Source organism: Anopheles coustani, chromosome 2 (assembly GCF_943734705.1).
Source record: "Anopheles coustani chromosome 2, idAnoCousDA_361_x.2, whole genome shotgun sequence".
NCBI classification, from domain to species: Eukaryota; Metazoa; Arthropoda; class Insecta; order Diptera; family Culicidae; genus Anopheles; species Anopheles coustani.
The window spans coordinates 58,024,128-58,051,880 of record NC_071289.1 but is presented as its reverse complement, the minus strand read 5'-3'; the positions used below and the strand labels follow the sequence as shown (position 1 = coordinate 58,051,880).

Sequence of the window (27,753 nt, the reverse complement as noted above, 5' to 3'; positions counted from 1 at the left end):
TCGGTTACGCGGAATTTCATTACTACAAATTGGCGCACACTATCTCGCAGGGGGGGACACACAGGAGCGCACGCTTGCTTCCCGATTTCTTCATTACTTCCTCAATCGTTCGGTAACGTTCTGGACCGGTAGGACGCTGCCCACCGTGTGTTCCGGGTTCCCAATCGAATAAACTCGCTATAGTCCCTGTTGCCCACGGAGACGACGCCTGTCCACGTCGCGAGTAATTGTGCCGAGGAAGTGTTTCGCTTTCTTTATTTCTTTCAACGCAACAGGATGGTTGGCCTCGGATCATGATAGCGTTACAGAAAAATTTCACTCCCTCAGTGTGTTGACAAAATGCTTTCACTCATCGGGAACAAAAGAGCCGCGGAAAGGACCTCTTAAGGGCAAACACACAGTGCGCCATATCGTTGCTCTCAGCGTGATCCGTCACTTTATTTTTTCCTCCTTTCAAGGCTATTTCACAACGAAGCATGAGTCACACACTCTTAGGCACAAGGGCCAGCATCTTGCGAATTGGATGAGTAACGCCTCGCGCGAGTGTAGACTCGAGCGTCTATGATGCAATTTCCACTATGCTTCCGGCTCGGGCTGAGGACACCCTCATAGTAGCGGCTTGAATAAAGTAGCAGCAGCAAATAAGTGCGCATGTACGGGACACGGCGGGTGTGGATCGTTTCACAAACACTTCCGTAAAGTTGCCAAGGATAACTGGGTCCTCACGGGTCGCCGTGGGATGAGACACCTATACACCGGCAGTGTACTCCATCCCCGTTCGCCTTCCATCGATGACTCATCGAGTATTTTCCCGTGAGACGCGCGCTTTGAGGACGGCTCTCAAATGTGGTCCTTTCTGTTCGGTATATCATTTTTCGGCACACCGGAACCGATGTTCATCTCGTCCTTTGCTATTCGTAGTAAGCTTTCGATGGTCTTCACTTTCATGCGTGTGTTCTAGCTCCCAGACGACGCGCCCGTTCGAATGTTATACTTTCATCCCGATCGATACACTTTCCCTGTGCCAATTTCGGGCCACCCCCTTTCGATACCTACGAAAAGTGAAGCGAAGGATACGGAAGGGTACATATTTGAGTTTGGTGCTGTAGCGTGTGTTTCTTCAATGTTCTCTTCCCGTGCGCCGTTTGGGATGTCTAGTTTTCCGCATTCTCCCCTACCCTTGAACTTGTTTACGAGTTTGTTTTGGAACACGCTTGCCGACGCACCCACGTCTACCAATCGAAATACTATCGTCCAATGATTATTATGATTTCTTTTTTGTTTTGTCATTGGTGTTTTCCCCTTTTGTGAATGCAACAGAGGCCGTAACTTGTTCAACTACGAAGGGGAGAAAATATTGGAAGATTTATTAAAATGGGAAAATGAATGTTTTATGGTGTGGGTACGATTGGATGCGATTGGTGCTGGCAAATAAACCTACAGGAAATTGTAAATCTTACAAAGATATCCTTGGCCGCTACGCCGTGTCTTTTTCATTGAATTTGTTTAATCGATAATTTTTAAGTCTTGGAAGTTTATTCTATCGTTTTCGCAGGTGCATTATAAATACAATAAATTGACAGCAGTGAGTCATCTCTTCAATTGAAATCAGGCAGTGAGATATCTCTTTATTCAAAATGTATATTTGAAGATCCAGCCTACGATTAAAAACATAACATAACATTAAAAGCTTTATTAAACTACTACGGCAAAATACAAAAAGATGGAATCTGATGTACAAATTGTTCAACGAATGCACTCGTGTTCTTAAAATGACTTTCTACGGTTCGAAACGTACCAATTAAATACCACTTTTTCTAAAAATGTTTATAATGTAATTATTCTTCATGTTTGAAAAGTCAACCCGCGTTGAAAAATATGTAGGTGTATGCTTCAATCCAGCCAACGTCAATTCATAACAACCGAGACTGTTTATATTTCATCACTTCCGTCACCCGGTTGACCTACCTAGGTTGAGTACCTAGCTTCAAATAACTTTTACACGTTGTCCAGGCCACGAGGACATTGAGTCTTATGCGGACTGCGCCAAACGTCCAATCGAATATTTCCTGAAACCATCCGGAGGGAATAAACCTCCGGTTCGTGTTGCAGGAGCTACACGCCATAGTCTTGGAAAGGAGAAAAAGAAATGTCCCACGCATGTGAACATGGAACTATTCTCTCCTGTGTATTTCCTTTATATTAGCTCACTCACCCTCAAAGCATTGGCGATTGTAGTCCCGAGCTAGCGTTGGAGAATTCACCTAAAGGTGGGCGACAACCTGACCGTGGCTTAGGCTGGCTGGAAAAACACGTTCTCGCTCGGCTAATCGGGGTGCTTGTCAAACCCTCCGGTAGAACGACCTCCTCCGTGAGTCCTGAGGCCGCCAGAGGTGCGTTCATGTGGTTTGTGTGTTTCCTCGATCATAAAGCAATCTCCGGCACCAGGAACCAGCCGGCCGGCCGGCGTCGAGGGGTGTGGGTTTGTGTATAATTTATTCCACCTTATGCCAACCAGCATCACCATCACCAAAGTTTTTAGTGAAGTTTCGGCTTCGTTACTACTTTCGGAACGGATTTGCGGAGTTGATGCCAGCCTTCGAACCAAACGTCACCACACTGCGAATGAAGTCCACGCCTCGTGAGGCGCGTCACTTTATGGATCTCGCATTAGTACTCCTGTCCATGGTCCGGTCGATGCTATGCGCAACCATATTTTCTCCTTGCCTATGTCGCCCACTGTACCTCATGAATGATGCAGTTCGGGTGTGCAGGGCATTCGTTCAAAGTGTCTAGCTGCGGCAGAAACTAAAACGTGGAAAAGTTAAAAGAAAAAATCGAACGCAGTGCACGGCTTGACGCTATTACATAACAACACTATGCAGCTGTAGGTTCGTGTCGTGAGTTTTAGCAAAGAGAATTTCCCATTTACCCTCGTTTAGTGCAAAGTTTTAAGTTTCGGTTAAATCATGTCGGAGGGATTTAAACGAACTTGCTTGGTGGGTTTAGTTTTTCGTAAGAGGTTTACCTGCGGAATATTTAGCCTAAGAAATACATCCCAAACCAGTAACTTCATTACTATTTGCTCTCATAAAGTGACATCTACGACGAAACAAACAACCCTTTACGTTGGCTTACAGCAGAGACTCTGAGGTTAAACAAATCGATTCACGTCGGACCAGATGTGTTCAAACACACTGCACTCCGCTTGTGGTTTTACACAATCCCTTCGGTGTGTGCGTGTGTGATGGGCAGCCTTCAGGGCGGTCATAATTGAGAGTGTAATTGAAAACAGTTCAATTTTGTTCAACCTCTTCAACCGTCTCGACTTTAAAACCCCCCTCCCTGCTTCATGACCTAAATGTTTTCGTTTTTTAACCACCACCACTTTTCTTGACTCGTTCCATAACGTAAATCGTTAATTAAAGTCAAACGAAAGTAAGTCAGTAAGACTTCGACCAGCACCGCCGTGTTACCACCAATTTCACTGTCATGTGGTGTGTCGAGATTCATCGGGTGTGATGCAATATGTTTAAATCTCCCACGCTACTGCACCACCATCCACTAGCCCCGCCACAGCCGATTGATGCAAGAAACAAGATAGCCCTCCCTTACAGCTCAATTGGTCCCGTGTTATATGCGGAAGGGTGCGTACTAATCCTTGCTGTAAATTGATAATGGCTGGCTGGCTGATGGCATTACCACACGTTTGGCGTTTACGGTTGGTGGGGTCGGTCAGTATTGACCGACGAAACTCTTTTTTTACTTTGCTACAGAGGCGGAAGAAGACCGCCCCAAACTGGTATGTCTCCCCTGCTGTTGAACAAAATTTTCCAACCAATGACACCAGGGGTTACCGTTTAATTTATGGGCCTCGGACACAACGGCGGGAGGACGAGCTCAAGTCGCGTGCTGCGAACACGCTCTCAATGACGGGTGGGTCGCTGGGGTTGTGACCGGTGTTCGGGTTTATTCGATTAGTGTGGGGTTGAAATTCATCGCTGGAATCAACGGCTGAGCGGAGATTATTGCATTAACGTGCACGCATGCCTTGCACACGACGGTCGAATTCCGTACACTACTAAATGTATTAATGTCGTTAGTTCCCCATCATCTGGGGGGAGGATCACGTGTTTAACATGGTTGATGTAAGAAGACCGGGAGCTCGTGGGAACTCCTGACCTTTGCCAACGCATCGAAATTAACTGGATGGAATTTTCGCGGGCATTCTTGTAAATCTCAACCCGCTGCACAAACATCTCCTCGGTCCGGTTGGTATCTTCCAGCGTTTCGGAATTCTGCCCTACTCCACCAACTGGATCAATGACCTATCTTGGAGTAACGGTTATGGAGCTGTTTTCGTTGCGTTACAATCCGCAAACCGATCTCCTTCGCGTGCCGAACACTCTTATGTAATTCGTAACCATGCCCCCCTGGATTTGTGTCTGTGTCTGTCTGTTGAAAGCAACTTTGTTTTGCATAAGCTTTCGCAGATTTAAGTTTTGCTAAATTTGACACAGGACAGCGCACACACAGTGTGTTCGATCGTGGCAAAGAAGTAGCTCGAGGAACTAGTAGCCGGTTACTTGAAATTATCGTGGCTATTACGATGCGTGGTGGTGGGGTAAGTCCCGTGCCTCCCAGAGACACTGTAACCCTACACCTATTTTGTTTCGTGTTGTAACGTTGCGCGCGCCACTAAGGCGGACGAAAAAAAGGCTCCATTGCAGCACAGCGATCTCCTGGGGTGCTGTTCAACTTCTTCAGCTATGTTTGGCAAAGTTTAGTCATCAACCTGCTCCGCCAGAAGGCGAGAATCTATGCATCAATCCTTCTCCATCTTCGAACCACTACCGAAGCAACTACCTTGTCTCGCACATTTAGGATCACATGGTGCAAGTTTCCTTTAGCCCGTATAGATCGTTGATTGTAGGTTACGACGACCGTAGGAGATCGGTGTTCCATAGATAGAGCTTGTTTGGGGGTCGAGTTAACGTTTTATAGCTTTGGAACAGAAGACAGCAAGCCGTTGTACGTTGTACTCTGGCGGCCTGTGATTCACCAGCTGCGCATGGTCAACCTTGTCACAGTTTCTTTATGTGGAGTAACCTTAAGAAGCGCGCTTGGAGGAGATCAACAAATGATGTCGCTAACAGATCATCAATAGGTTGCTCGCAGGCTTTTAAATTCGCTAGTCTGCTCTGCTGTTTATTGCCATGTTTTGTGAACATGACGTCATAGGCAATATAGCATAGCAATCTTCTGAGGACAAATGAAAATCTGAAACCCTTACGATAGTGGTTGCGACTGAATGTGTCTAACTTTTGGATTTTTTTTATGTATTTGGTTAACTCAAGAACATGCGTCCCTTATTCAATTGGTTGTCTTACTTCTTCGAATGGCTTTGGGGCTCATATCTAAACCATTTGATTATAAATTATAAGCATTTTCGCCTTTAGAATTCCAGTCAGCCCACAGCTTATGATAATTCTACATTGTTGGCAAACCGAAACAGAAACGCACGGACGAATATGGATTCGTAAATCAGAACTTGTTTCTTCATTCGGAACATTAGTTCATGATGACATTCGCTCCAACATCGACACCACGTCAATAACCAAGCTACGGAGACGAATGTGCAGTATAGGCCCAACGAAAAACCCATCCACTAACACCTTCATTTTTCAACTGTGGCGCGCTTGACTCCAAGCCAAGGCAAGGCTTCTGACGGAGGCAGGAGGACACACACAGGCCATGCTTAACATTGACATTGGAATTTTCAATTAGGTGTGCGCCAAGACGCCGGCGAAGTGTGTTTCGCGCCATCTCCTCCAGTGCCCGACATGCGTGTGCGTGCGTGCATGTTTTCGGGCTGATGTTGCCAGCCGTTTGGCACGTTTTATTTACGCTCGCGATCCAAGAGGGTGTTTATTTGCGGTTCGGTATACATTTAAGTTTGGCAGTTTGAAGATGGTTTTTGTTTAGCATTTTTCGTTTCGCTTTCGGCGACGGTCAGTTTATTTGGAAGCGAGCGAGATGGGACTGATGGATCACTTTGCGGTTTGGGGATGGGGTTGGTTGGTATGCCACGCTTGGTGTGCGGGGTTAGGGTTTTTTTTGGCTCTGCTTACGATTTCACACCACTAACGAAGGCGCCAGAGTAGTGCCACTTGAATTAGTTTGGAAAAAAAAAGGAAAAGAAAAACAGTACACACATTGACTCATGGTTTATCGAAAATGTGTGAAGCAAACTGTGTCACACTTTGTTTTATTTTTTATGTGATGTGACATCTAGTTTTTACTTTGCAAAATGTAGTAGCGGATAATTGAAATATTTGCGTTATTGATTGGTGTTTACATTATTGAGGACGGCACCGTTATTTTGTGATTTGCTAAATGGTTCAACTCGGGCCATACATAAATACACGACCGAGCCGATAATTACCTAGTCCAGTTTAAACTCGTATAACGAACAAATAAAATAGAATGATGGTAAACCCTCCCACAAGCAAACTCATCAATCAACTAACATTGATGGCCGAATAGAAAATACCCTTCATGTGTCCAATGAGCAATAAAATAGATTTCCCCACATCTATTCAGCAGAACGGCCGATGGAAGGAACGGTCAATCGCGCCCTATCCCGTTACGGCCAACTTCGGCATGGACCTACCAACTCTCAGGGGTCTCTCGGGTTCCAACTGTCCAACAAACGCTATTCCGATTGACCATCACATCCATCACACGAGGCGTGGACACACGGATGCCCTCAAGCCTCCGGTCCGGTGGAAAGATCGAGCATAAAAGCTCGAGCAGTGGGCACCCCTACCTCGTTGCTGTAACGTTTCGACCTTTCTTCAGCATCAGCCAGCGCTTGCCTATCTAATCAATGGTGGTGGGGTTCCTTTTTCGCCTCGGATTTCTTTTTTTCTTACTTAGAGGGATATGCGAACTCTTTATTACTAATCAATCTCTTCCATTTCTCGTCCCCACTTCCAATGGACTGCGCAGCGCAAAGTCATAATACCGGCCTTATGCGTAGAGGCCACAACAACGGCGAGTGGAGAACACTCAGTTCTACCAGACAATATGTGTTGTGGCGTTTCGAAACACCGGGAATCTCAGCTGATCGTTCCGATCTCATTGTACCGGAGAAAGTTGAAACCGCAAATGAGGAAACGAAGTCAAGATGGGAACAAATAAAACAAATCAAACAGCTTCTCCTCATGAGGATTGGTTTGCTATCGTCACACTTGAATAGACACTTCCTTCGAAACGATGCTGGCCAAGATCTAGCTGTCACGTTTGGGTTTGCAGTATGAAGTTTATTTCAGTCTCTGTGTGCCCTCGGACACAGTCATCGTGTGTTCACGGGGTTGTAAACAACGTTTTGTCGATATTTTAATGATCCACACGGGTTGATGTGTTGTTGACGACAACTTCCTTGTCACGTAGTCACCATGAGGCCTAGGTCGGTCTTTAAAATACATCATATGAAAAGCAAATAATTCCTGCGAAATATTCTAAATGCTTTCATGCGCGATTTTTGTACAAGCAGCGTGAGAATGTTCGTTTCGTAAAGTAATAGATTATTTTTGTCACAGCTATTGCGTTACAAAACCACACACTGATTCACCACACTTGACTGGTGCGAGGGAAATTCCGGGCACTCTTGAACCGCATAGCTGACGCTCTAAGTTCCCACATTTCGCCGCTGATGAAGCGTTTCGAAACTCCACCTCCATCCGAGGGGACTTTTTGTCACTTGACAACGGGTCGATCCGAACTTTGGATACCATTTGTTGAGCTAACAAACAATGAACGCGTAATTTGGGAGGGATGTAATGGTTAGGAAGTACTTTCTTTGGAAGCATATCGGCACATTGTAGATAAGAGTGTTTTTGTGTTGTAATCATGTGGCTTCGTTTGGAAACGACGTTAAAAACAACATAATTTTGCCCGTCGAGTGCTGGGAAAAGTTCCGTTGATTGAACTTGAGTCACTCGTGTTGCGCCCCATATTCCAAATTCTATTGCGTCCCTTCCCTCTTTTCTAAGTTCCATTGCACCTTACTACATCCAATGCAAACAGGTCCCTGTGAGAACTGTACTTGACATCGGGGGATTTAAGTTATCGCGTTGTTGAGTCGCTGCGAACGACTCCAAGACAGCTTTCTCACTGGGGATAGAACAGTGCGTCCGGTGGTTGTCAAGAAGCTGTAGGCTTCGAAACACGACACCATGAAACTAGTTCCTGTTCCGTGCCGTTTGCTACCCTTCTGCCCTTCGTCTCCCCCGGGGGCATATCAATCTTGAAGCGAGGAGGAATGAAAACTAGTTTTTCGGGTTTCTCACCCGATGGTTGGTAGTAGTAGTAGTAGTAGTAGCCGACGGCAGTACGCACTTGTGCTGCCACATAACTTGCGATGAGCATCACCTGCATGTCACGAACGAACGGCCGTCTCTTCCGGGCGTGTAGTCCGGGCTGCTTGCTGCACGCTTGCAGCTCGTAGAAGTCGTTATTCGATATGCCCGGTACATTCCGACGAACCTGAATTCTCCCGGTGCATTCCGAGCGTCCGAGGATTGGGAAGCGGTTGCCGCTAGCCATTGCGTCGGGATATCCGTGTAACCGTTTCTTGCTAGGTTAGGTTAGGTTGATTCTACAACCGTTACGATGTTCTACTTGACAAACGGTATTAAACGGCAAATAAAATCGCAATGCTAGAATTGGCTCTATCAATAAAATGAAAAACAAGATCGCGTGTAAACGACTGATGCCTTTTTGTATGTATCCCCGAGATTATAGTTATGGCCCAAAGGATTTTCAACATTTGCATATTAATAATTGATACGACTCCTATGAGGTTGGCAGCTCATTGCTGTGCACCCGGCGGTAATAAGCTTGAGCAAACCATTAAAGGCTGGTCGCAATGCAGGCGTTGCACTCATTCACCACCGGATTTAGGTTGCTAGTTCTGACAGGAAACGATCGTCGTGGTGAATGTTACAGAACCTGCCCTGAAGTAATAAGTATCATATTAACCACGTTATCTGGCTTCCCAGAGCAGCATGATCTGTAGAAGTTGATCAAGTACATTGTCCTCGGGGGGTAAGAACGACGACCGGTTTCGTTTTGCTTAAGGGATGGCTGGTTTTAATACGAATTAATGAGTTTATTCAGATGTACATATGTCGGTTTGTTACAGTTATAGTATAACAAATGTTTGTACATTTGTTCAGTGTTCGGGCACCGAAAGAAATTGTCCTACCAAACACCGGCCATTCGACATCATTAAATACCTGTTCCAGCATTCCTTTCCAAATATCTAAAGTCATTCTGCTTGACATCAAGTGAAAGTAAAGCATAAAGAAAAACTTTCCTAACCTACCTTTTTCCTTATTGTCGATGTCTCGGGAGATGCCTACATGAACATACCTACGGGTGCGTTTATGCGGTGATCCCGTCTGGACCTCTAGCTTCCGCCATCGTGGTCTTTTCCACTGCTGGTTATCAAAGACTTTCGAGACGTTGTTTTGATTTTTCGAACGCCGTGTCCATAGCTGTCGTTTGTCGCGTTGTGGCGTTCCCCTCCTCAATTGCCGTTACTCTCTGCTCTCGTAGGGCGTGGATACGTTTTGTTTAACAAATTTAAATATCGTTCCGCGCCCGTGCCTGCGTGTTCCCGGTGTGTGCCGTCCGATCGCCAACGCCCGAAACTCTCCCCTCGGGAGAAGAGACACCAACTCGAAGTGACCTCGTAAGACGTCCGGCCTTCACGGGACGTTCGGTGGCCGCGTCGTCAGGTGTGTTGTGCTCGGGATGCAGGTGAAATTTATGCTCGAACTTTGGTGTTAGACGAAATGGTGAAAGACGGTGAGCAGGGGGAGCTTCCAGAAACCACTGAAGAGAGGCTGAGCCGCGTAATACCGTGAGATGGGACAACGATAGAAATGGTAATCAATGGGTTAACTCCTCCTCGCGACGCTGGCCGACGCGATGGTTCATTAGATAAGACTCGGTAAAGGTGGAAAGCAGCATCACCGAGCGGTAGAAGTAAGAAATATGATGATATTAATATCGAATATCGTGAAAAATTTCTTTGGAGATATTTCATCTCCTCCTTTCATCACTCTTGTCTCACCGCGAACATCTTCTTCGGAGCCGAAAAGTGCCCCGTGGCCATAAAATTAAGAAATGAAGATGAAATGTATTGTTTCTCGGAAGGAGAGATATAATTAATCCCGATGAGAAGAGTTGGCGTTCCAACTCGAGAAGTGAGCAGTAGCTGCCGAAATCAATCGGTGTTGCTAATATTTATTAGCCCGATTGATCCTCTCTGCTATTTGTGCTAATAAAAAACACAATCGGTTCTGCGGCAAGAGGGTATACGAAGGCCTGGATGAAGCGTGAACTACTGCCATTACCGCCGACTCCATTATTCATTCAAATGTGCTCTCAGACGCCAGAGCATGGTTTTGATGATGACGAAGAAGATGGTGGTGGTGAGTAATACAATGTGGTTTTTTAAAGGCCACCAGTAGTATGCCTTCCGGTAGCGTGTTTGTTTCGGCGTTCCTGGAATCATCCGGCATCTACCAACGCAAACCCAGATGGTACACCATCATGTACTAGCCACAGTAAAACCCCATGTGAAACGACTTGAAAGCCTAGCCGTTTTAAAACACTACAACTGGACCACACGACGGCCTGATGGTCGCGATCGGCTGAAAACCGTGTACCGTAAAACCGTGCGATGTGTAGAATTAATAAACGATCGCTTCCTATTTTCGTCGGCTTCCGATGAGGGAAGCACCTTCTGCAACACATATGTATTCGACGCAGGCACCATCCAGCCTCGCCGTGTTTTGTAGAAAGTAGTATAATACAAGCTAATTACGGATGGGTTCTCTTGGCTCTCTTCTTCTTCGGGTTCGGTACAGTTTGCTCCAAAGTTTGTTGCATCTTCTGGACCTGTTTGGTTTTTTTTAATTTTATGGAATCACCGTTACAAAAAATGGTAGTAACACTCAGACCTCTAAATCATACAGCGATGAAATATTGGCCAGAGCCGTGGTCCATCGAAATGAAGAGTGGCATGTTGGCAGCAAAGCCTGCCAGGTTTCGTCTTTCTCCATTGTTTATTATTTAGTCTACAAATTGTTGCCCGCCGTCATAAAACGTTACGGAAAAGGAAAGGGATATTAAAACGTTGCCTACACCTACAATGTAAGCGTCGGTTTAGAATGATAATTTTGTTCTGACATTCATTTATTGGCTAGTGATAATAAATGTACTGTATATATCCGTTATACAATGCAGCTTAATTTTTGGTCGTCCACCGTGTACTGCGGCCGTTTGTTCTTACGTTCTATAACAGTACATATGTCACGCATGTTGTTTGTCGCGCTGCGTGTCAGTGTTTGGTAAACATTTAGTTATAAAAAAGCTTTCCCGAGCAAACACAACCACCATAGGTACTCGGCAGAACTAAATCCTTACCTAACCTGGGGTGCATTTGCGTAACATATACAATTTGTTGTTTTGAGGTAAACATTCCTGCTATACCTTCAATCCATTTCGCCGGCTTTGAGTTATCCTTCATCCTTTCTGAGAAAATTTTCTGAAAGCGACAGAGATTTTTTATAGAGTTTTTTTTGACCAGGTTCCCGACAATCCCATAATCAATTTGAAGCCAAGATTGGCTCTGGTTAACCTTGTGAGCGTTTCCGAGAAGAAGGGTCGTGTCGGAGCGGATCTTTAACTTTCCAACCTCTTGACGATCTCAAGGTGAACACAAAACATTAACCCTGCATGCAGAATGGCCGCTTGAGGCACTGTTTCGCATTGTACCGATAGCAAAGCATTACTGAGGGAAGCTCAGCAAATAAATTCGCCGATATCGTGTGTGGAGGGTTTTGTTTTTCACCTCAATCAACCATATGTCTTCGCACAAGTGTTTGATAGAACGCTGTGGATGAACTTTAATAAATAAAACCCTGCTTGTGTTGACTTGTATCCCGTCAAGGAATCTTACTAACCAGTGCTCTGGGCAAAATCTCGGAGTGAACTGACCAGGTCGGGCTTATCTTAATCTTTCCCCCTCTTGAGTTTGCCTTATACTGGGGCGGCAGAAATGATATTCTTACGTTTGCAAAATCATCAACCGAGGGAGGAATGAACATTAAAGAATGCGATCGCTTGATGGCGTATAGCGTACACCTAAGCTCGATTCAAAGCTGCAAACCAGTGTTCGCTGGTCCACTGTCGCTCCAAACGCGGACCATGACGTCAGGCGTTATTTTTCCACTCACTCCAAAACAGCATCGGCAAAAAAACGTCCGGTGTAGCAAAGAACCACAACTTGGACAAGCAGATTTTAGTTTTGAGGGTGGAAGGTGACCTTCCAAATAGAGATAAGTTGAAGTTTCAAATAGTGACAGCAGTCTAGATTGACTCAAGATCGAACATTACCGGCTTTAAGTCAAGAACTAACCTAATACGTTTTCCAGATCTTAATTTCAACATTGAAATATGACTCGACGCTATAAGGATTATAATCCTACTTTACATTTGGCAGCATAAGAAAGTTTTACTCACCAATGATCATTGAATGTTGTTTTCTTTCTTCCCTTTACAGGACCAGTTCGACAACCTAGCAACACACACGCAGAAAGGAATTGACTTTTTCGAGCGATTTGGAAACTTCATCCGCGATCGCAGTGCCATCGAAGTCGAATATGCACTAAAGCTTAGGTAAGCGGCAATAGACGAACCATTATTATTAGTAGCATTTCAGTCAAAACGCTGGTAAACAATCCAGAGAGGCCTTTGCCGTGTTTAGAGAAACCGCGTACGAGACGACCTGAGCTCCACTCCAGAACATATTTCTCAGCGTGTTGATGTCATAAATTACTTACCATTTTGATGGTAGCTTGTTCACGCAAAAAAAAAATCATACATTTTATTTTAGCATCAAACACATTGTGGGAAAGGCATCGCCACGGCTCTTTGGTCGAATCCAGTCCGAATGGCGTCTCAAAATTTGCCCGATAACGACGGCTGAGTAACGCCAAGCGGAATGACGACGGTTCCGCTTAGTTTGCTCCAGTATTTATAGGTCCTCGTAAATCTCGTGCATGGCGAAAAAATAAGGTTTTTGCGTCATTAATATGCTGGCATGCGGGAGACATGAATTTTTACTCCTTTAAATTTCCATTCCGCGGCGCCGCCGTCGTATTCTGGACAGAGAGAGCGTTCGTCGTACAAAGCCAGTACAAAATATTATACTCCCTTCGTGCGGGGTTAACCTTCGCGCGTTGGTGGACTGCTGCACCACAAAACCGCACAGTTCCTTAACCCTAGCGCCCGAGGGAGACCGCGTACCTCGTCCAGGAACTGACGCTGAATGGATGCATTTCCTGTTCCGCGGTTCGATCATCGAGACGCGAATTGAGTGTAAACAATTCTCCAATTACACGCAAATGGCAAGGGGAAACATGTGCGTAAACAGCGCTCTGGGGTCGAAACTCGACTCCGTACGCCAGTGGCAAGAACTAAAGAAAATCGACGCACCCAACCACACGAAATCGAGGGTTGCCTTTGGGTAGTTCTTTTTTATTTTTCCTTCATTCATTGAAAACCCACCAGAGAATGTAGGAAGCGGTGCGGTTGTTTTCGGTAGATGTGTTCTTGTACCTTTGGCAAAACTTTATTCTTTTTTACGAACCCACGGGGGGATGTAAGGTTTTTCTTCGCGGATTGGTATTCTTTCCCGCCGGCTTCATTCGCAACTTGTCGTATCGGTAGTACACCGGGGGCAGACTACATCGAGACACGCGCCCACCATCGTTCATCTGCCTTTACGTGCCTTACGCCAGGGTTCTGGTAAGAAGGCAGTATCCTGCCCCCCACCTTTCTTTAGCGATTCCTTCCGTGCCCCTCGACCTCCCAACACAAACCTTGAGCTCCCCGGCGTGCGTGACCCTCGGGAAAACCCTTGCAACGACGACGACAACGACGTCGTGCAAACGTTCGATCCCCGCTTCTCTGCTGGGGTTCGGGACTCCACACTCATCTCAAAGAGTGCACGGACTAAAAATAAACATTGACACGTACGCGCTCTCCGGCGGCATACACACACGTGGCAATTGGACAGATTCCGAGGAGGAAGAAGTGTTAAGAAGAGGGCCTGCCAGTATCCCCGCTTTGCGTTCTTTACGCCGTTTCGAAAAGTATCTTCTTCGGGAACAGAAACAAGCCCTCCGTTTAGCCTCCGATCGTTTCGCTTTGTGCATCATGCGTTCATGCTAGAGAAGGAAAGGGTAGAAAAAAAAGTGCACCACGGTATTCTCGGTGCGAGAAACGACTTGGCGTGCTACCAAACGAGCCGACACCGACAAGAAACGACCCTGTGTTGTGGCTTGTGCTGCTCGCTTGGTGCAAGCGTAGAACGGATCGCGACGCTGCACCAGATGTTGGTCCCCACCGTACGATCATCCTCCGAAAGGGTCAGGGACTGGTTTAGGTCGTTCAAAGCTCGGATGCTGCCCGGCGACGACTGACGGGAGGGGCAGGAGTACAAGAACATCCCAAATCCAGAAGGGGAAGGACGTTAAGCCACGACGTTCTGACTTCCATGATGGTTGTACGTACCTCTGCAAGCATAGGTCATGGTTTCGGTGTGTCAGATTTTGCTGTCTACTCCCTAAACCCCCGGCGCCCTGAGTCCATGGTTGGGCCCAGCACATGTGCATCGGTCTTGGCGGAGAATATGGCTATTCGTAACCAGAAGAGAGATCGTGACCACTGTTCTGCAGCCGACACGATGCTCTACATTTCGGAATCTTCATTTTTCTTGCCGACGTGCTGGTGTTACTAATGCGCTTTGGGTCGTGTTTGACCCATTACAGTTAAAACTTCCAAAAATTGGAGCGAATCTTAACGACACGAATTGTTTGTTTTTAGCCGCTGTGAGAAATTCCGTCCCAAATCGCCGCGACGGCGTTTTTTTACATGTAGGCTGGCAGATATTAATCTTCCCACCCCGATTGGAACCTGATGACACGGAAATGCGTTTCCCTGTTTTTTTTGTTAGCATGCTTCTCCTATGCTAGAGTTCGTGCACAGTTTCAACATCGTCGTCTATGGCTCGCGCAACTGACCGCTTGGTTTTCGGGATCCGGGACTCCCTGTTTAAAATCTGTTTATAGCACGACACCTTTTTGAGGATTGTGGGAGAGGATGAGCTCATCGGCATAAGTTTAATTCGATTGCAGTCATTCCTTCTGTGAGTCCGGTGGTGTAGTGGCGTAATGCCACATAGATCAAGAGGAGGGCGTGTGAGACAAGTTCTTCTTCCTTAGGGATGTTCTTTGGCATCAGGTTCCATCCGTTGGCTGCGAATCCCTAAAAACCATCCTGTCTCTGTCCCCTGTGGGCCCGCAACACTACTAGTTACCGAATCGGGAAACCGGTCTGACGAGATGTCTCTCCTTCATCCCATTGTTCCCCTTTCCGATCGAGGTATCTGTCTGTGTGTGTATGTCGTTCGAAGCCGCCTGTTGACGTAATGTTCGTTGTCCTCCGAATGTTAGGTGTTCCTGCTTTAGCGATGAAGTCCAACTAACGAACGTTCTTCGTCCGGGATAACGAAGCATCCTACGCTTGATTCCAGCGATCGAAACCGAGACGAAACAAATGGACGAACACAAGCGATCAAACCCAACGGCGACAAAAACTCGCCAGCAGCCACCATCGTAACCACCAACACCACCATTATTGTGGCCAAGGTAACTGCTCAAGTTCGCTGAACCGGTTGCGAAAGTTTGCCCAAAACTGCTGCACCCATCATCGAGGCTTGTTTCTCCTCTGTCGGCTCTCGCGCCAGTTGTTGAATCTGAACAGATCTGCCGGCATTGCGACGGTGAATCGATTTTCGATGGGTAATTTGTCGTAAATTTTAATAAAAAAAAAAAGAACGTTTAAGAGGTTCTTTGCCCCGACAGCATAATTTATTCCGGGGAGAAAAGTGCAAAATGATTTTAATAATTCCCTCCATTTTGAAGGAACGCGACGCGTTGGAAACTCATTGAAAATCTTCTTGAGCCGCATTTCTATTTTTCAACGCATTCGATGTGCGTGCGTCAAGTAACCTCAAGGAGACCTGTGTGTAGGACACCCCGTTTGACCATGATCTTTCGTCACATCATCACACCAACAAACGCAACCACGTGGAAAAAGGTGCTCAAGGGTATGTCTCGCTGCAAGTCCTCCAACTGATTAGTTCCACTGGTCCAACGTATATGTGAAGAATATACCATCGGCAACCGTTTGGATTATTTTGTCAATTCGTTCACGATCGCCTTTGTCGAATGTGATGGTTGTTGTCTACCACAACCTAAAAGCGTTAAGCCAACGTCTTGCTTCAGTCCGGAAAGGCATCCACTTTCTCGAATCTGTTTCTCGTTCCGATCAAAAGGGGTAGCGCTCCAATAAGTATGGCGTCTTTACGACCGACAAGCGACGGGTGGAGTTAAAATCGCGAGCGAATTAATTACGCGTTTTCAAACGCGATCAATGTCGCGAGCGCAAGGACCTGCCGTTTCGCGACCTCAGTTGCCGGATCGCCGCTTGTCCCATTCCCATGTGCCGGCGGTCAACGGTGACCGGACGCAGTGCTCCACCTTGCTCTTGCGATCTAATTTTATCTTATAATTTGCCCGATTCACGTTCAACAAAACTATAGTGATGCCCGCCATTCTAGACGCTTCTCGGGCGAGAGTGCGACGGAATCGAACAAACTTAGGTGACTTAATGACCCAAAAACAAAAATCTCAGTCGAAGTAAGAGAAGCCGAAGCAGCGTGGTTGTGGTTTATTTGGTTTTATGGTTTGTGTTCATCCTCCTTCTCCTCCTTGCGTGCGCAGTGAGATTGATGTTGTTCCAAAAAGAGTTCACGAACGCGCGGTGGGCGTTCGGTTCCAACATCGCGCGTGCCAATTACCGTAAGTAAGATTTCGCGGCCATTGGCTTCCGTGCGCACCGATCTTACGTGTTTATAATAGAAAATGCGCTGGCTGGCTGGCACCACGAACTCCCACGTCTCTCCCCATTTGCTCGATTGAGATTCATTTCATTCAGCTTCCGCTTTCGAAGGCATTCGCTCTGGTGGAGGTGAGTTTTTGGGCGGATGCGAAGAGCTCTTACGTAGCCTTAATGTTTGTAAACTGCATACCGTGTCCGCCTACGTTTGCATCTAAACAACGTCAGCCGAGAACAAGAAATGTAGAGACATTGGGGGTGCTTGCATTCTTGAGCAATTGTTCGTTTTTTGCCGTTAAGAAAAATTTGAATCACCACGTCGAAAAAAGAAAATTTCGAAGAAATTTGCATACATTGTTCCAGTGAATTTGAAATGTATTCTTTGAATCGATTAATATGATTCATATGCGCAAGTCATTTTTTCCTACTACTTGCCTTTTCAAGATCGATGACGTGACCGTTTGAATGCGAATTCAATCACGAACGAAAGACGTGACGGTTTAATACAATCGATCGGGCGAGACATTCAACCCTCGCTACCGAGCACGCTTTGAAAGCCGCATCGTGCGAAATGGAACTTCATCCAGATAGCGGCAAAATTCCGTTGCGACACAAGGAATTTGGCTGTTTTCGCTACACGCAGCTTGATTTCTTTAGTTTCCATTTCATTCCTAAATCATATTCAATCCACTGCGTGCCTTGGGGAACCTCCTGGATTTGCAATTCGGGTTGTGTCGTCTTAGCTAGATTTCCCATAATCCGCTTGATTGAGACCTTAAGCGGCCTAAATTAGTGAGTGAAATTATGATTCCGGAACTTTGATCAAAAATCAATATGCGAAAGGAGAAAATTAGTAAACAACAATGCCGCACACCTGTTGGGAGGAAGATCAAGGACTTTCCTTATTTTCAAATCGATTCCGTTGTCAAAGCAAAATATTTGAATTTCAAAGCCTTCCAACGAATTACCTTTTGATTATGATACGTTTTTTTTCGTATCCCTGCTGTGACAGCAAGTAAAACTGTTTTCGATGCCGTCTCGTAAAATATCGCTTCAATATGATTTAAATTCAACCGGCATTAGCGTTCAACGGTTCCGTTTGGCACTGATCGCTACCTGGTGATAAATCTTGTTATTTCGGACGGCAGAGTCTGGAATTTACGTCTTTTCCTTTTTCTATAATCTACATCTCGCCATCTCTTCCGTTGATCATTGTTTTTTTTTTGCTTTAGCGGTACCGTACTGTGTCATAATTCTACATAACGACCATGAACAAACTAAGAAAATAAAAAAAGGGCATAAAATGATTCGAACATAAGATGGAATCGGTTGGTGGAATGATTATTTTTTGTATCTTAGCCGATCTTGGTTTACTGTTAAAACCGGAAAACTCATTAAAACATACCGCCGAACGGTATGCCTTCCCGATGGACGGGGCGGGGCATTTGGCTTAAGCCGGTTGAAGAAATAGAAAATATGTGGGCAAACAGTTCAACTTTTCGCGAATTCCAATTACCCTCACTCTCCGAATCCGGTCGATCGTGCGGCTTTGGTTTGTTTATTTTCGAACGAACGAAGCCTTTTTTCTTGAGCGGGTTTTTGAGAGAAATTTCCTATTGTTCTGCGTCGCCCGAGGACGGGCTTATCGATTCTTTTCCATCGAGCCACAGGTAAGGCTGGCGGTGAGCTGAGGAAGAAAGCAGCGAAATAAAATTCGCCGACCATCATCCCACCCTCCAGATGGACAGGTTACAGTGTACGCTGTAAACTAGGTTATGTTGCCGGTGCGGCAAACGCATCAAGAAGCAACAATAACGATTTCTTTCCCGCATACCGATATCGGTTCTCCTGCGATGATATCCCCCTTGTGGTTCATGAGTTTTCGATGAGCCTCAATGCTTAAACGATCTCCAATCCCCGACGCTGACCGGTTGATCGGTCGATGGCCATCAATTCTCCCCCCGGGCCCCGGCGATTGGCCGGCGATGGACACAGATCGAAAACTTTCTCCAATTCCGCCATAGGTCCGAGATACGCCAAGTGTCCGGCGACTAGCAGCGTCTCGTTTGATCCTGGCCATTGCCACCAACGCTCAATTGACTAAGCGGAGGAGGAGGGTGGCATATTCTGTTTTTAATTATTATCGTTAACTCAATGCTCGTGATCTTACAATCACTTCACTGGAGCGTGTCAGATTCGCTATAGTTGTTGTAGTTGCCAGGGTCAGTTAAAACCTTATGCCCATATGCACTCTGAATACTCTTGGTTGCATGATGCACACGCCACACCCAGTAGGGCAGTTCCGAGACCGCTTCATTCATTCACTTTCATTTATGTTCACGAACCATCGTGCTCCTCCCATCGAGTTCCCCAGAGAAAGCAATCAATCTCCAATGACGCTAACCCGATCGAGTCATCAGGAACAACCGTCCGACTCCTATCAGTGTCACGTGAACCCGGTGCTGCAAAGCGGTTACAAACCGGTCGAATGCAACATGTCCGTCCGGCGAGTATGTTTTAACCTCCCTCCAGTGTGTTTGTGTGTGGTATCAATTATGATTGCCGCAAATGATGGCCTGTGTGTGCTGCATGTGTCAACGCCGCTCCCGATGCATGCGATCATAAACGCATCATAAGGAATTCGCGATGTTGATCGTCATGGTGGCGCCCGTTTCATTGATCTCGTTCATGGAACTAGCAAAGCAGTATACTGGTTGGAAACCCTTCCCTCCTAGGTTGTAGGACAGTCCGCTAGCGGTGGGTAGAAAGTGAGCACTCCTTCGCACATGTTCGCAGGCAATGATGATTAGTATAGACATATTGGTGTTGGCAAGATCGCTGCTGCAAAGACCCCAACCGTTGTTGTGGCTGCAGCTAGCTACTGTTCGCATGGCTAGAAAGTGCAACGTGTAACGGATCCGGTGGCTCACTTCTCCCCAACAACGTTGAACTGATCACAGAGGTAGTTACTCTAGACGCATCTGCTTTGTATGTAGTACCCCCGCAGGGCCAGTAGTATATAGAGTGTTACATATCGTTTTGCTGAAGAAGGTCAGTGTAGATTGTGCACGAAGGAAAAACAAATAACCACATGCGTCCCCTCTGAGTACCTGCGTGATATCCTCTTCTGTTGGTGGTAGGGGTATATCACGCCATGCCCCCATATCGCACCAGTGGTTATCGGGAAATTAGATTAGTCGAACCTGTTGTGCGTGCGGATAATGCTAATTATCGATCTGAAACTCACATGCGTTACTGAAGCTCATTGCTTACCTCCACGCAAACCGTAAACGTAAATCTCATTACTTATGGAGGGTAATTAGGGAGAAATATAGAGAGGGTTTTGATAACCAATTGCGCTTTATTAAATCATCATCGTGTTTCCGATATTTTCGCGCATCATAAACGTTGACAAATATTTGCTAAATGATAAGATAATTATCTTTCTGCCCCAATCATTGGGGTGATTGTTTGTTGATTTTGTTGATAACCGACGAGCCGGTCACAGTCTATTAACCCGTTTCCAATATCTGTATATCAGATAGAAGCGACTGAATTTTCACAGGACATATTGTATTTTGTTTAGAGCTCTCTGTTTGATTTTTCAACCGCCATTTTGTTGTATTGCTTCGAGAAAGTTTTGTCACACACCGAGCAGCTCATGCGTTCATCTAAAACAATTTACACCCCACGCGCTCACCACACGGAAACCCATCTCCGATGACACAAAACCTACGTCCGTCACAACGACGATCATTGTGCCGCAGTCGGTAGATCACGCGAAAGGAATGCAACTGCAACGTCGTACGTACCGAGCACTTTGTGCGCCTCAAATGGATGGCAAGATCGGGTCATTTATACCTTCGTTCTAATCCAAATGCCGATCGGGTGGCGGCTTTCCGTTTCCAACTGCATTCCGTTCCGTTCTACTGGATGTGCCGAAAGGGGGAAAAGAACGCCGCGTGTGATTACAGCTGTCGTCAACACAACGCATTGCTGGTTAAAGTATGGCTTCTGCTTTGAAATGGCCACAGATCCGGACCTAATGACAATGTACTAGCGGGCTTCAATCAGCGACCGACACTGCATAACCTCCGCAGCAACGAAATTCCGATCATCAAACAGGCTAATCTTCCGAAACGAAATCCCAAACGGTGCTGGCGTGTACGTAAATATACATAAATGGCATGGGAATATCGTGCCACGGACACCGACTCCTCGGCTAACCGGCCCAAACGCAAAGAGTGTCAGTAATTGTGGGCTTTTTCTGTGCCAATGGCACCTTTACAGGATTGTTGTTGCACTTTTCTGCCCCTCTTTTATGCTGCCTTTTACCAGCTGTATGCTGCAGCCTTCTAAGGCTGCACCAATGTACAGCCCCCCTCGCCGCTCAAAACACCAACCCACGACCAGCCTGGTTCGGTGTCAAGCCCAACGACAGGTACCAATCAGTGATTTTTGATGCTTGACACTTGATCCGTGGTTTGTTTTGCGGCTGTTGCGTTGACGACTCTTACGTCACGGATGATTCCCTAAGGCATTCGAAGGCTGCCATTCTAACCTAGATCTACTCTTGTCCATTTTGATTGTTTTGTTTCTTCTCATTCCGTTAAGTCTCTAACTTGTGGTTTTCGTTCGCATCTCTCTATTGCAGACGGCTCGTGAAAAACTACCAACCCAAAAAGAACAAAGAGGACGAAGAAAATGAGTAAGTACTGGTTACCTGAATCAATGACAATTCGCTGCCGGAGGAGGGATCTTAGAACGAACGTCCGAGCACCTGAGAGTGGATTATACTTATTTGGCGAATCTAACTGCACTTCCACGCGGAGATAATCAAACAGCGAGTGTAATTCTCATGCCCTTCCTTTCCGCACAGGTTTTCCACGCTGATCGCCTTCAAAAACGTCCTCAAGGAAGTGGCCGATCTGGCCGGGCAGCGCGAGGTGGTGGCGGAGAATCTTCAGAATCAGGTGCTGCAGGGCATTACGCTGCTAGCGAAAAATCTTCGGGACGAGCGCAAAAAGTCGCTTAACCAGGGCGCCCTGCTGACCCAGTCCCTGCACACACAGATCGGTACGCTTGAGCGGGCGAAGCGGAGCTACGAGAAGGCGTTCCGCGAGGCGGAGAAGGCCCTCGAGGGCTATCAAAAGGCGGACGCCGACTTCCACCTGAGCCGGGCCGATGTCGAGAAGCAACGGGTTAACATGAACATACGCAACAGCCAGTCGGAGGACGCCAAGAGCGAGTACGCCAATCAGCTGCAGATTACGAACAAACTGCAGCAGCAGCATTACCAAACGGCCCTGCCTGAGGTATGGTGCGGTATTCCACGGCGTCGATCCAACCGTCTAACCCACCATCTTTTGTCCGTTTGTTTCCTCCCTTCACACTTGCAGGTGTTCAACCGGCTACAGGAATTGGACGAAAAGCGAACACGTGGCATGAAGGAATTCATCAAACGGTCGGCAGATGTCGAGTACGAAGTTTCGCCCATCATTGCCCGCTGCCTGGAGGGTATGGTGAAGGCGGCCGATTCGATTAACGAGAAGGACGATTCGATGATTGTTATAGAGAAGTATGCGCACGCTCGTTATTTCCTTGGCTGCACACAATGATCTTACGCTAAACGATCTTTTCCTTTTACCGTCGTAACCGTAGATATCAGTCCGGCTTTCAACCACCCGGAGACATACCGTTCGAGGATCTCTCAAAGCCCGACCCGGACGCCGCCAACAATTCGCAGACCCACAACTCCAGCACCGGACTGAACCACATGACGGGGAAGGGCACGACGAAGGATAAGTTGAAAAAACGAGTTGGCATTTTCGGTATCTTCACCGGCAACAAGGTAAGGCTCGCCGTCTTGTATGCCTGTCGTAACGCAAACGCGATATGTCTACCTTCTCGTCCGCATTTAAAATTTAACATCTGTATAGTATCCTTCCTCTGTAAGATCCTCCTTTTGTATAAGCAATGCGATCGAAATTAATTCACAGCTAGAACAATACCGTGTGTTCATTTTGTTTTTGTCAAATCTTTTAACTGGTTATACTTTCCCGTCCTTTACATTTTTATTGCGTTTTAATAATTACATATGTTTATCGTCTTACAAGAATTATTGTTCTTATATCCTTTATTTTTCCATATGTAAATTTTTCTTAAATTGATTTCATTCATTATTCTGTTGAAAACCCTTATCCTCATTCATTTACTTTTTTACGTATCATCTATTATTCGCCATGCAATGGATTGCGCCTTTTTCTTCTGGTCGGTGCTGAATGTGTCAAACATGCTAACCGAATCACAACAAACACCCGTTCGGCGTGTTTTCTTTTGATGCTTCGAAACGGGAAATAAACTTCCTGATAAAAATAAATCCTGCTGATAACTGACGATACACGTGTGGCGGTATCAACAATGTTTTTTTTATGGAGTGAGTATTTTACCCGTCGAGTTCCGTTGGAGATTCGGAAATGAAATTGCACTCAAAAATCAAAGCACGTGTGCGTTTGTCTAATGTTGTTGTTGTCTTTTGGTGCTGTTTCTGAAGCTATCGCACGCAAAATCGTTTTCCAGTGTTGCCCTTTGCCACAGACTTGCACACACTTCCACTGGGTTCCACGATGTCGGTTCTCGGACTGTTGTTCATTTAGAGTTGTGTTACTTTTCCTGAATTTATCCTCTTCTTCTTCTTCTTCTCGCTTAGTATGGGCGAATGTCAGTACATCTTGTGAAGCTTGCTTGCCCGGGCTGCTGTCCCAGCTGCTTTCATCATAATATGCGTTTATGCTTATCTATCATTGCTAAGGCTTCGTCTTTTCTTCATTTTCTATGGCCCAAGCTAAACGTAACTTCCTTCTCTCGTCGTGCCTTGGTGGGTGGGTCGTTAAGATTAGAGATATTCTTCCATTTCAACATACAAATTGACACAGTGCTGCCACTTGAAGAGCAAGCATCTCATTAGCGGGGAAACCCTCTGCTGTGGCGCTGAGATAGGTGTTTGCCTGCCATTTTAAAGCACACTTGCCACTTGGCCTCTAAGACAAACTTTTGGTTAGAAAAACGCACTCATCAAACAGTGGGAGGGGGTGGTGTAGTGCTTGATGCTTTGTGCCAACGAGCGTAGGTTACACTTGACAAACGACATCGGCACCTTCCGTTTCACGAATAAGACCTCCGGGTAAAATTGGCTTGCAAATTGGTTAATGGAGGCTACTTAAGACTTGAAAAATTGGAAACTATCCCAACAACAAAAAGTCTTCAATAGAATAAAAAATACATATAAAATAGTCCCAACAATTTCCTACAGAAGGTCGGCTGTTTCGTGCATATTGCGTTGGTGTTCGGTTAGCATAATGTAAACGGTTTTTTGCTGAACCGCCTGGAAACCATTTACAAACGGTTCCGATGACTCATTTTCACTTAGGAATGACGAGTAATCTTCCATTTTTTCACGATTACTCACCGTGCCCCAAAAGGAGTTTCATCGTGTATGGTTTTTGTTCGACCCCGCACCGCAAATCTTGGGTGGGGACTGTTGTGTCTTGTTCGTTATATTTATCTCTAATCTTATCTTCAAACCACATCTACGTTTTGGGAAACGCTAAATGTTGCAAATAAGTTGCATTCATTTGTTCATTTGCAAATGTTGTTCCCTTGCTGGCCACTATCGGATTCGGATGTTTTTTTTACAATAACAGTCTCTAGGCGATTTTTTTAAAATGTATGTTTGATAACGAAAGTTGAGGCAAAAATCAAACAATAAGTTATGACACATAAACAGGAACTGCAAAAGAAAAAAAAGGCTTCTTCTTGATTGGGGACTTTCCGTCGGTTCATAATATTCAACTTATAGCCCTTTTTAATTACTCATTAAATACTCTCGCACTCTCCATAACAAGAGGAATGCAAATAAAAAAAATGAAATGCAGTCTCGTATCCGAGGAACGGCCTCGTTAGGTACGCCATGCAATAAGGATTTGCCGGATTGAATTACAATAAGTACGCAAACCAAATGGTTAAGGATGGCAATGATAGAAAATCAGCAAGCAGTTCTTGAGGGAGTGGGACACTGTCGCGACAAAACAACCGAGCTCGTCAATGGCGAGACACAAAACCACCCCCTCCGGTTACCACCGACGGTCGTTCCTTCGAATTGTGTCACATTATTAACGGATAAGCTTTACAAGACGAACCCCCTTCGCGAATCGATATCCGTACTGAGAGAGAAACACATTTCATGGACTCCACCGTGTCGTCCCTTTCGTCCTTCGTCCGCGGATATCATTTGCAAACGTGACCCGACAGCTAAAGCGTTTGATATCGTTCACGCACGCAACGGCTTCTAGCAGCGGATTTATTTTTTCATTGTTCCAGTTTTTTTCTTCAAATCCATTGTCTGGTTTCGAGCTTTTTCCTGTTGCGTGTGTGTTTTATGCCCGCAAGGTTATTGTAGCGTGAGTGATGTAATCTGTACATACTCAAACTTGTTGCTGCCTCAGGAATAATGTCTCGTATTTAAAAAAGTTATTAAAACTATAGCCTCAATGCGTCACATTATTCCACGTTCTTAGTGTTCGCTCTTACTGTAACCCCACGATATTTTGATGATTTAATAAATTAATATTTTCAATAATTAATAATTTCACGAAAAAAGTATCCCCTATTGTACCATTTCCGTTTGGTATGCTTTATTTATCCATCATTTTTACGTTTTTAGACTAAATTGATCTAAAACCATAATAGTAGATGTGTAGCTTATTTACGTGCGCTTCTCTTATGTGCAATGTTTTTTTCCATACCTCTATCTTATTTCATGCTACCATTCCAACCGAAACCTAAATGAACCCAATTCAAACACTCTTTACATGCAAACACAAACTCATACTATAAACAAAACACTAAAACCTTTTTCTTAAACATCATCTGCTTTCGTTGCATTTTGGTTACTACCTTCCCTCGTATTTGGTGTCGGTTGGTTGGTTCGTGCTGCTGGCGTTCGGCTGACGATGCTGAACTGTGAACGTGGTGCTTTCGATGTGTTTCACGCGCTTCCTCTTCCGCTGGCTACTTACCGTTTGCTAAACTGTCTGCAAAAATATCAAAATTGCACCCACTACTACCAACTCTACTACACTTCTACTAAATTATCCCAGAAGATTCTCGAAGCCTGCATAAATGTTAAGGTAATGAGTGTGATAACCTGCTGCCAAGTGCGTGATGCGTGGTGTGTCAAAATGTATTTTCCGTTTGATTTGATGTTTGCTCGATTAAAATTGTTTACAGCGTGTGTGTGTGTGTGTGTGTGTGTTGTAAATATTGTACTTATCTTCCATTGCTTTCGTGTGATATTTTTGTTTTATATGATTTCTGTTTCGATTACGTTGAGTACATTTTGTGTGTGTTTTTTTTAATGTAACATATTGGCCATTTAATTATTTTTATTTGAATCCTTTATGCATGAGGTTTCGGTACATTTTTTTCTGGAGCACATTCACCTTGTCCCAACAAGGAGGAAATACTAATGGAGAAGCCTAGTCTAGTGGCATTCTAACGTTTTCCCTCCGCCGCGCTCTTTCCGCCCTTCTCTAGAACAACCTTTCGACGGACGGTTTGAAGGAGGATTTCAGCGATTTGCCACCGACGCAACGGCGAAAAAAGCTTGCCGCCAAGGTGCAGGAGCTACAGCAGAAGGTCGCCCAGGAGCAGGCGGCCAGCGATGGACTGATGAAAATGAAGGGCGTCTACGAGGCCAACTCGATGCTGGGCGACCCGCGGACGGTGGAGGAACAGCTGAACGAATCGGTTAACCGATTGGACCGGCTGCGGATCGAGCTGCAGCGTTACCAGAAGCTGCTGGATCAGGCCAACAGTCAAACGTGCAACCAGCACAGTCCACAGGCGAACCGCGTGATACAGAACGGCCAGCGTGTATCCAGGTGAGTATCATTTGCTGTACTTTGTGTTGCTTTCTAAGGGCGGATTATTTTACCCATACACTATTTCCTCCTTCCAGACATTCCAACGGTAGCAGTAATCACGAGAACAACCACGACGACAACGGTGAAGATCACCCCGATGATGCCGGTAGCCTTAGCAGGTCAGCTTCCGAAAGTAGTGTACAGCAAGCGCAAAATGGGCTTAACATTAACAACAACGGGTACAACTGAACAATTGTTTCTTGATTCCTACTATCGCTTTCACCCCGCGTAGCTTTTGACATGTAGTTGTAGTTCCTCGATGATCGTGTGTAGTTCGATTTCCTTCTCTTGGAATTCCTTCTTTATCCCAATATTAACACACCTCCGTATCGTATGTCTTAGTAAATTTTGATTTTGAATTTTATGTACAACAATTTGTCAACAAATTCCTGTTGCCACTAGCAGCAAGCAGCCTTTAACAGTAAACACAACAACTAATCGTAGCTCCTCCCGCAAACCCGCTCTCACACACCTCCTACAGCGCCTGTAGCGATAGAGCCTAAACGTCACTAATATGGTACCTTCGCACTTGTTTTCTTCCTTTCTTCACAATCAACAGCAGCTCGGCGAGTCCGGAAAGTGGACTTGGTACATCGCACACCTCACTGCCCGGTTCGGGCCAGGGTAGCACCAACGAACAGCCGCTAAACGACGAGTACTACGATGCAGACCAACCATTAGGAACGTGCCGGGCGCTCTATCCATTCGATGGTACGACTTTTGGTTG

At 45.7% G+C, this 27,753-nt stretch overlaps 1 protein-coding gene across 7 annotated transcripts in view; it reads left to right on the top strand.

Moving 5' to 3' along the window:
- Nucleotides 1–27,753, top strand: part of LOC131261926 (formin-binding protein 1-like) — a 65,501-nt gene that overhangs the window by 34,826 nt on the left and 2,922 nt on the right. Inside the window, exons 3-11 of one of the 7 annotated variants that reach the window (XM_058263787.1) lie at nucleotides 12,641–12,756; nucleotides 21,698–21,751; nucleotides 21,923–22,358; nucleotides 22,443–22,621; nucleotides 22,705–22,894; nucleotides 26,205–26,231; nucleotides 26,638–26,984; nucleotides 27,062–27,205; nucleotides 27,586–27,737. In XM_058263787.1, coding sequence (XP_058119770.1) covers nucleotides 12,641–12,756; nucleotides 21,698–21,751; nucleotides 21,923–22,358; nucleotides 22,443–22,621; nucleotides 22,705–22,894; nucleotides 26,205–26,231; nucleotides 26,638–26,984; nucleotides 27,062–27,205; nucleotides 27,586–27,737 — 1,645 coding nt within the window. Of the gene's footprint in view, nucleotides 1–12,640; nucleotides 12,757–21,697; nucleotides 21,752–21,922; nucleotides 22,359–22,442; nucleotides 22,622–22,704; nucleotides 22,895–26,201; nucleotides 26,232–26,637; nucleotides 26,985–27,061; nucleotides 27,206–27,585; nucleotides 27,738–27,753 lie in introns of all 7 variants that reach the window. The other 6 variants (XM_058263791.1, XM_058263790.1, XM_058263786.1 and 3 more) reach the window with 6 other exon arrangements.